The sequence below is a fragment of the Nicrophorus vespilloides genome, unplaced genomic scaffold (assembly GCF_001412225.1).
Source record: "Nicrophorus vespilloides isolate i.1.1-1 unplaced genomic scaffold, Nicve_v1.0, whole genome shotgun sequence".
Lineage (NCBI taxonomy): Eukaryota > Metazoa > Arthropoda > Insecta > Coleoptera > Silphidae > Nicrophorus > Nicrophorus vespilloides.
Genome location: NW_017100093.1, coordinates 437,092 through 447,794, shown reverse-complemented (window position 1 = coordinate 447,794; position 10,703 = coordinate 437,092). Strand labels below are relative to the sequence as shown.

General features: G+C 29.8%; 2 protein-coding genes across 2 annotated transcripts; one reads left to right on the top strand and one right to left on the bottom strand.

The window, feature by feature from the left end:
- Positions 1-1,504: 1,504 nt before the first annotated feature.
- LOC108567663 (Krueppel homolog 2) lies at positions 1,505-3,211 on the bottom strand. The gene is made up of 6 exons (XM_017928267.1): positions 3,034-3,211; positions 2,781-2,972; positions 2,385-2,566; positions 2,240-2,307; positions 2,052-2,185; positions 1,505-1,996 (listed from the first exon to the last, which is right to left on the bottom strand). The coding sequence occupies exons 2-6, from the start codon at positions 2,945-2,947 to the stop codon at positions 1,774-1,776; spliced, it is 774 nt and encodes a 257-aa protein (XP_017783756.1). The 5' UTR covers positions 2,948-2,972; positions 3,034-3,211; the 3' UTR covers positions 1,505-1,773.
- Positions 3,212-3,266: 55 nt separating this feature from the next.
- On the top strand, positions 3,267-10,634 carry LOC108567662 (retinol dehydrogenase 12). The gene is made up of 7 exons (XM_017928265.1): positions 3,267-3,364; positions 6,740-7,027; positions 9,070-9,177; positions 9,647-9,817; positions 9,870-10,077; positions 10,131-10,332; positions 10,387-10,634. The coding sequence occupies exons 1-7, from the start codon at positions 3,358-3,360 to the stop codon at positions 10,573-10,575; spliced, it is 1,173 nt and encodes a 390-aa protein (XP_017783754.1). The 5' UTR covers positions 3,267-3,357; the 3' UTR covers positions 10,576-10,634.
- The last annotated feature ends 69 nt before the right edge of the window (positions 10,635-10,703 follow it).

The window sequence follows — 10,703 nt, the reverse complement described above, 5'->3', positions numbered from 1 at the left end:
TTGGGAACCACTGGTGTAAACCTAATCAATAATAGACGTATCGATGGCGGGTCTATATCGCAAAACCGTCTATTGAAATCCCGACTGTATCGAAATCTCGACAACCATAATCCCGACTGTATCAGAATCTCGACAACCATAATCCCGACTGTGTCAAAATCCTGACTATCGAAAAATTTTAGAATAACACTTAAATTATTTCGGAGCGTAATCACCTTGTGTTACACTTTTATTATTAATAACAATAAATTATTATTAATTTATTTGATTTTGTTGAATTATTCATAATAATTGTTATTATTTATTATTAATAACAATTTAAGTCACTATGCTCCGGAATAATTTAAAAATGTTATTGTAGACATTTTCGATATAGTCGGGATTTTGATACTGTCGGAATTTTGATATAGTCGGGATTTCGAACGTCGGGAATTTGATTGGCGGTATTTCGGTTGTCGGGCTTGCGATTGCCACCGATCGATGGCTACTATATGCATTTATCGCAAAATGCAGCCTAAAACGACGGCTACCTGTACTGTTGTTAAAAGGAATAAAGGAATCATGATAATGTGGTACAAAACTTTCCAAATGTGTAGGGTTAGTTACCTTAATAATATATAAAATTATTTATGGTCATACAAAGCAAATTTAGTCGTAACATAAATTTGTATTTATAAAAATATTTTTTAAGTATATACAAGCAATGTGCATAACAAGGTGTGAGTCAAGACACTTCTTTAAAGTGTAGGGATTAAAGGAAAAAATATTATATAATTTGTACTGTTCATATTAAAGAATGTATTCTTTGAAAAATCGGTATATATTACAACGGATATTATTTACTAAAGTAACTAATACGATATACAAAGTGGGAGAAAAAAGAAACTATTATACCGGCTACTGTGAAAATGCAATATTAACTTCAGCTTATTGTTGTATAATTAATTTATTTGTTTACTAATTATCCAATATTAATCTATTATAATTCTTATATGCAACCTTTTACTTACTGTTATATAAATATATTTGGTCATATTTTATTATTAAACAAACACGTTGGAACTGATTTCAAAAATAAACACATGAATTACAAAATTAAATTGCGTACTTTGCATTCGACGCATTAATTACCCATAACAAGTTTGTTTTTATTTCAATATCAATAAATAATATATAACGTCTTGTTATTAATTTAATGGAATTAATTTATGGAAATCTTTAAATGTTGATAAATTAAATATATCAAAATGCAAAATACAAATATAAATGTGCCGATTCATGCAACTTGTATTAAATGTTTTCATTTTCTTGTAATGAAAATAGGCATCATTAAAATGCACGATTCAACGAGTTTACTTCCGTTTTTCTTTTAATTAATTATACATATTTAATATAACGTTAATCGTCAATTTGAAATTGTAATGAAGGCATGAATAAAAATTGTAGTTATAGGTGATTTATTTTCAGATTTTTGTTTAAATATTTATTTTATAAAATCTTATAATTCAAAAAACCATCATACAACACAACACCAGAAAAAAAAATGATACTCTGTTCAGGAAATAAAGAACAATAACACTAGTCATTAATGTGAAGAAAATAATAATAAATCAACACTTTCACAAATGAAAATTAATTTTCAATGGCCGTCAGTCTTCTTGATTGGTGATAAAAAAACAATAGATGCCTTGCATTTTTCTTTTGGGCCTTTTGCAAAAGTGCGATTAGAACGTAAATAACTGTGAGTGTGTGTAGAACAAACATCGATGGAATTTATTGTTGCGGTTGTGGCTGTGGCGCCAATTTGCATACGAACGTGATACCGTGGTTCAGGATTTTTGTTACGAAGGCTGGAGTCGAACGGTGACGACCGATGTGCTCGACAAGATCTCTTAACTCGCGGAACATATTCCTCGTGTATGGATTACGACGAGAGACGTAACGCTGCATCAGGAAATGATAGTAGATGAAAGGAGTCAACAAACCAGCTCTTCCCCTAAAAATGTATTCATTAAAAATAGTAATACTCAGAAGTTTATGATTGTGCTTACATGAATATAAGAATGACGGTGTACGGCATCATGATAATCTCAGCTAACGAAGCCGCCCTCAAAATGTTACGAGATTGGAACTCCACCAAAGAGATTAATAACCTGGCTCCCCACCAGCAGTTTTGTCCTAGTGCCTGGAATACAATACAATATTTACTTGATCAATTATAGTCATTACATTAACTTACATCCAGAAGAGTGAGAGCATAACTGGAAGCATGAAGCACTGCAAACAGTACAATTGGTATCAAAACCCCTGTAAATGATTATTAAGGAATAATAATACATATTATAATAGTATTCATATTGACGACATTGTGTTTTTAAGGATACAAGTCACAGGAGTAACATATAAGAAGATCAATGAATACAGCAGATAGTGGCAACTATCTTCCGTCAATAACCTAGCAATCAGTTCCCTGGAAAGTGAGAATCCTCCCATCCTTTGATGCAATCTCAATGCACTTGTAGCTGCATTTGCAATAAGTGCTTTATAATAAGCATTTTGTGAGGTTCTACAAACAGAAAAAAAAAAACATGAGTAAAGTATAGAAATTCATCTATGACCTACATGATGCAAATAAATAATGTCACGCCAATTACATGATCAAAACAGGTTTTTTTTTCTGATTTAAATAAATGATAGTTTAAATATAAAAAAATATTACAAAAACAGGTTTTTGTAATATTTTTTAAAAGTGAAAACATGATTATGTAAAATTCGTTTACCCAATAAGAGGTACAAAGTATCCAATGGTAAATAAGATGGTTAAAATTCGTATAGTCCAAAGGCACACATCTATTTTGTGTGCAATTACATGGGCCTTAAGTGCCTCAATGTTCAGACCTCTGGGTGCTGCAGGGGTGTCATTATTGGTATTATTTGAGTCACTCATATTGAAGAGTTTCAATGAAATATACCTGTAACAAAAAAAATTGATTTTAATTAACCTAGAAATGGCGATTATATTCAACACATTACCTTTAGCGATGATTTCAATACGTTTCAAAAAATGCTACGAGCTTTGAACTCTCGATGACCGTATCTGCACGACGACAACAGCAGCTTCAAACTGGAAACGAAGTTTTAATTTGATGTTGGTCACTCAGCTAACGTCATAATTTTGTCACTCATCAAAAGTGAATGAGATCCAATGAAAGATCACATGAACCAACGCAGATGGCGTTCTATAATACTTGGTAAAAACCAATAGATGGCACCAGCATATTGCGAGAAATGTTTACAAAATAAGATGAGGTTAGGCGAAGCGTGATTACTTTTTCATTAGAAAAATAAGGATTTAACATGCAATGTAAATATAGAACACTCCTTACTTTTTAATTGCTTCTTAATTATTATACATTTTATGTTGCTTACATGTTTATAACTCTACTACCATTCTTATTGTTATAAAATGACATCTGTTGATGCATATGTCTGATTATATTAATTATTTTAAATTGTTAAGATTTTATTTTACTTAAATTTCAAGTACACTAAATGTAATCTCATATTTACATACCTAGTTTATTCAAGGATTAGGAAATTGTGTAACAATAATTAAAGTAATTTAATTTTTCTTTTTTTTTTGTTCACTTCCTAAATAATTGGTTCATGTGACTTGGATCAATTTAATATTTAAAACAATAGAATATTGTTTTGCATTGTATATAGAAAAGCATATATTCTATCAATTTGTAATAACACTTTCATTTAAAGTATTAATTGCCCCTGTTTTACTAGGGGTAAGTATTCTTTTCAATAAGATGCTTTCAGAATATATTAATGCAATGTTGCGATAAATTAATAACAAACTTTCGTATGCAAATTATTGTAGATTCATCATTATTTTTCATAATTGCGCAAAACTACATATCAATATTATATTTAGAGATTTTAAAACTATTACTAAAATTAATAGTATTTAAAAACGTTTTTTATCGACCCTAATATACTCTTTCCAAAATACCATCGACCACAAGGGGTCTACATGATCCTCGTTGGGAACCTCTGATTTAGACCAACGAATATTGATTTTTTTTACGAGTAAACTATTATTATTATTCAATTACCTCAAAATGATCATTATACTATGAGAAATATTTCCATACTTACATCTCTATTTCAATGTGACAATAACAAAATGGGTCAGTATTTCCAAAACTAGTCGTCTTTAAACAATTTATTATTTACATTTTATTTCTTGAATTTAAACAACGTTATTTTATAGTAAAATATTATTGCGTTGAATGAATGTATAAAAGAAACTAATCATGAAGTACAAAAATAGAAAATTAAATGAAACCTTTTGAGTACCAATTGAGATACGCATAGCACACATTAAGAAATTCTTTCTTAAAGCTAGATATAAGGTTAAGAAACTTGTTTTCTATTATTGTTGTTTTCTAACTTGTTAACACCTGGCGAAGTAAACAAATCTGGAACGTGTTTCGTTTTATTTCTCATTTAGTTGAACTTCAAACAACAATTATTAACAAAATATTTTTATTTATATTGACTCTAATTTGGGCTTATCGGCCTAAACAGAAAAAAATATTTTTATTGTGAATTTAGTTCAAATTATTATGATGAAATAAAACATTATCAAAATTATATTTATTGTTCGAACTTATGCTTTAAACTTTATTTGTTAGGAACCTTATGTTTTAAGACTTTTTACTCTTCAAAATTGGTATTGGTATCAATAATTGCATTTAACAAACTTTTAAATTACTACTATTTACTAAATACATGATGATTAATGCAAAATTTAAATTAGAAGTATAAATTGAAAACTATGCGCATAACACAGATTCAGCTATAATTATGGAATATCTATAAAAAAAAGGAAATTACGAGAAATTGTTTACTTGTCAACTAATGATTCAACCTTTGGCTTTTCATTTAAAATAACTTGATCGTTCTAATGTACATACTTCTAAAACAATAATACATTCAAATAATTTATGCACGTTTTTTTTATAGTTAAGAATAATTTCTTAGTTATACTTTGGTCAATTTATAACTATATGTTTTATAGGAATAAACGAATCAATAATGCTAATTCAATTATATGATTTTTACTCAAGTTGTCTTAAATGTGCAAATACATATTTAATACAACTTGAGTATGTTGTTTTTGCTAAGTTTTAATGGTCATTTTAAGCATAAGCATAAATTGTATATAAATGTATGTAGCTAGATGGAAATGTTATGTTAACAATTACATACAGTAAATAGTAATAATGTGTCGAACTTACAAAGTCTATTTTAGTACTATATGATGTAATGTAAATTTGCATATATATTGTTCTTAGAAAATATTTATAATTGACAGTCAATATTCTTTTCGTGTAAATATCATGTGAGTTAAACTGTTCTACCACCGACAGTATGAAGTACAGTTGAACCTCGCTTAACGAGTATTTTGCATAACGAGCAAAATGAATTGTAAGAAAAATGACTCGTTTAACGAGCGACGTTTCGCATAACGAGTGACGATGAGAAGAGAAGTCCCGGATTGCGCGCCTGCTACAGCATATATAATACTTGTGTACACATATTATTTGTATTTTTTAATATGTTTCACTATACGAGTAAAACTTCGGAAATTTTGGAACGGATTAAACTCGTTAAGCGAGGTTTCACTGTATTTGACTTTTTAAAATAATTAACATCAGGTAATAATTACGATTTAATAAGCAAAAGCTTTTTCAATTTTAGAAGCAATAATAATATGTGATTAAACTTGACAATTAGAATAATGTTTTATTCCACTGATTTTTGTATACATTTTTAAAAATTTAATAAATTCAGTATGTCAAATTTGATGAATCAATATACCAATAAGATTTGAACATTTATAGTATATTTTATAATCAAGATTGGATACATGATTTATTTTTTTGCCAATTCTGTTTATACTTAGTAACAAATTAATAATCTGAATATATGTGATTTACTTGATATTGTATATTCAATCGTTGTTGCACAAGCAGAATATTAACTTTCGATTACTTTCGTTATACACTGCGAAATTGTTTATTAACACCAACATCTAAAAACTGACCTTTTTAACAGCTCTTTCACAAGATTTATTTGCTAATGAAAATACACTTACGTGCAGGCATACAGTCCAGCAGAAACTGTTCGTTAATGATCTCTCTGAATATGGAAAAAAAAATCTCAGTTACATTTGTTAGCAACACGCACGAGAATTACCAATGCATGCAATTATTTAAGAATGATAATTTCGTTTGCTGAATTTCACTCGTCGCTACCAAACATGCTACCAAAGATTTCGATAATTACATTAAGGTAGCGTGCTTGATTGCAGCGTGGTGGTGGCATTTACCGTTATGTTATAATTATAATTCTGAAGTGATCCTCAAGATACGGAATTATTCTTTAATTATAAGCAACGTACGCTTCACGGAATGCTAGTGTTGCATGTATCTATGTCGAGATCAGAGTTAGTTTCTTGACCCACGTAGAATTATCGTAGATCGAATTTGCGTAAGTGCACTAATTGGACGCACAAACAAAAGATTTATCTGTTGTTAACCCAAAATAAAAGGCCTTTTTATGCCTATTATCTTAAGTACGACGAAACATCACTATAGTATTAAACAGTAATCGAAGAGTGTAGCTCGAGATACCACTACTACCGTCACCATTGCAAGTGTAGTTTTAGAAAGCGTGTGCCAGCATACGGTGGGCCGGTTCTTCACCGTAGAAAGTCCATCAGGGTGCTGCGAGTTCCTGTCCGGGTCGCTTCTTCACGAGGTGTTCCACGCAACCATGATTTTCCTCATCGGCCTCATCGTCATCGTGATTGGCACCACCATTGCGGTGGTAAGATCGGAGAAGCCCATCAAGCATATCTTCGCCGAAGCCAAATTTGAAATGATCTACAATTACATAGGATCTCGATCGATTTTCGAGGATTTCATTATGCGCGGCCGAAATAAAACAAGTGAGTTTCTTTTTTTGTGGATCCATCTACCTGCTTATTTTTAGGTAACCAAATACGCATTTCGGCAATCTATTTACCATTTAGTGTCTCTACTCGAATTGAAATGTTTTTAAGTTACATTCATTGGCAATCCTTAAAAATAGACTGCTTGCTAAGATATTGCTCATTGCAAATACGTTGCGCCAAAACTAATTGCAATGCACAATACGTATTTACAATACTTTAACAATACACTTATGCAACGATTCACGACAATGTTTAATTGTCGTAATATATCAATTAAAGTAGTATTACACAATGCAGTATATTTAAAAACAATTAACATTTTTGCTGAAGTAATTGATAATAAATTTGATAATTATAATTACAGTCCTAAGATGTTGAAACCCTGATTTTAATATGTATTAATCAAGAAAAAAGTTGTTTTACTAGATTTCTTTCGTACAAGAAAAAGTTGCTTAAGTTTCATAATATATTTTTTTATAAAATTCGTAATTTGATGTTTAAAGAAAAACTTAGTAATATATAATAATTTAAAATTCAATAGTCATGAATGCGGATGATTATAAAAAATATGCAATGTTCACCAGATATTTCAGATAGTAAACAAGGTTAATAAATATATAAAGGAATATACAGGTTTTAAATGATATGAGTGGTTATATTGATCTCATAGCATGTGAAGGTCAACGATATTAGTAATTGTTTGTAGAGCATCTTCGCTGCTTTATCATATTTTAATACAAATACCAGGAATAGATTTTTAATTCATTGTTGATTTGGAATAGTAGAATGTAATACTATTACAATTAAAATATCTTGATAAAAAATAAAGTACAAAAGAAGAACATATTTATTTGATTTCTGTGAGAAATGTGCTGTAAAATGAATTTGGTATAAAAAAAATCTTAAGATCATTCACTTTCCAATGTACATATGTAACTCGTGTTTGTTATTTACAAACGTATATATTACATGGTTGTAAATCTTTTTATAAATTATAATTAATTAACGGTGTAGGATCTTCAACTTGTTAATTGAATTTATAAAATACAAATATATAGACGATAATCAACTTGTTTTTAAAAATGTTTATAAATTGAAACTAATTTCACTAACCTTGAATTAAATAATTTGTTTTCATCGAGTAAAAGTAAAAATCTAAAATAGAAAGAATCATATTAAAGCTATATTTTAATTTTTTTATTTTCAAAAAAACAAATATCTTCTTAACAAAAAACTCTATTTAGGAAAACAGTCAATACACTGCATGTTTTCCGGTTTAACCTTTTACAAGAACATTCTCATCCAAAGCGCTTCCGTGAATTTCACTTAGAATTGCAAAACCGTTCCACATTATACTAAGTGGTAACATTAATTTTAATTTAACATCCGCAAAATAATGATTACCACCATAGTTGGCTTCCAGTTTTTATTAGCAAAATGTTTGAAAAGATGGAACTAATAACTTAATACGACATGTCCAATATCTCACTTATCTAGTTTCACTCGTAATATTGTCATAGATTCAAGTCATTTCTTGTATTCCGTTCATTGCTAAGTCTATTTTTTTTAAATATCAATATAAAATAGATTTTGTTATGTTACCATTGCCAGGGGCGAACCTTTAACTGAAGAGGTTCTAAAACTGATTGGGAGGACCTGCGAGGGGTTTTAGATTGTCCTATAATTACCAATAAGTAAATGATGACAGGGAAGAATTCTGATACAAATATTTCTTCGTGTACAAGTTAATAATGACGCGGAGGAAGGGATGTGTGCTGCCTAAAAATTCTAGAAATCAATAAGCCTAATATAATTTGGGGGCCCTGTAATTGGAAAGGGTCGTAGGCTGCAGTCCATAAAGACCATTAGTATATTTTTTTTAAATTTATGTATTATTAAAAATCTGTTGCTTATTTATTTAAATTATATATGATAGAAGAATGATGTAAGTGTAGCGATTATGTAAATGTGACTTAATATATTATCAATAAGATATTGATATGAGATATTAGAATTATTTATTTTTTATGTTTCAGAATTGGAGAAGAAATCTGGGAAGGTCGTATTGATCACAGGTGGAACGAGGGGCATCGGAACAGAAGTCATAAAGATGTTAATGCAGTGCGATATGCACGTAGTCATGGGTAAAAATAATATACTAATTAATCTAATGGACTTAATTAAATGTCAGTCACCTGACTAAAACAATAATCCACGTGAATTGATTGCACAACCATCACGCATTATTTTGAGAAAAATTTCACTCTCATCGCAAAAAATAATTTCGACACAACTTTTTCTTTTGCTCTTTCGTTGTGTAACGTTGCGAAATTGATGAATAATATTAAGTTTCGCGAATTGTGTTTTCCATTTTATATGAAATTCATCGAGAATATTTTTTGTCATCAAAATAATATAATTAAATTATTTATTACGCATTTGCATACATGATTTATGGATAAATTTACTTTTTATTTGATCATATAATTATTATTTTTCCATAATTTTCATCAGTAAATAGAAATTTAATAATCATATCAATCAATTTATAATAATTAATAACAAATTACGTAGTTCTATGTAGCATTAGAAAACATTTACTTATCTTTCTAGGTTGCAGAAGTGTGGAAAGCGGCGAAAAGGTGTTAAAGGAAATAAGAGAGGATGTTAAATTGGGCGAATTGAAAATATTCCAGCTGGATATTAGCTCTTTGAAGAGTGTTCGAAATTTCGCTGATAAAATTACCTCCGTTTACACTCAAATTGATTGCTTGGTGAATAATGGTATGTGCAACAATGTGTATCATTGTGTCGTTAATAAAAACTTTTTTTGTAGCTGGTATTATGTATGTACCATATGCTGAAAGCGAGGAAGGATACGAATCTCAATTCGCTACCAACTATTTAGGTCACTTTCTTCTGACTCACTTGCTCTTAGGTTTGGTGAAAAAAGCCGGAAGGGACGGTGAAAATGCTAGAGTAGTTAACGTCGTTTCCTGCGCCTACCTCACAGGTGATATCGATTTCGAGGATATCAACAAAAAGTAATTGCAGTAATTCAGTGAAATCTACTGAGACTAATTTGATGTCTTTGCAGGAACATGTTCATTCCTTTTGAAGCGTATTCACAGTCGAAATTAGCACAAGTTCTTTTTACCAATTACCTCAATGAAACGCTAAAAGAGAAAGGAAACTATGTTCAAGTGCATAGTGTGCATCCAGGCATTGTTAATACAGACTTATTCGATGGAACATACGTGAAAACGTTCTTCTGGTGGATTCTTCCCTACATTTTCAAAGTAATTAACAGAGCGGTAATGATTTGATTTACTTAATATTCGTTTATATTTCAGAGCCCCAAACGAGGAGCACAAAGTATAGTTCACGCTTGCCTTTCGTCCGATCTCGAGGGAAAAGGAGCCACTTACATAAGCAATTGCACGGTGAAGCCGCAAATCGAAAAGGCCCTAGATAAAGAATTGCAGAAAAAGCTCTTCGACTTCACAAAAAAACTGGTGAACGTAGAGAACTTCGGTACTTGAGACTAAGAACAACATAGTATATAAATTATATATTACTCTTTATTAATTAATTATTTAAGTACATTGTTATTTCTTTGGTAGCAGTTTTTTTTATTTAATTTAAAATTAATAACATGAATATATAAATA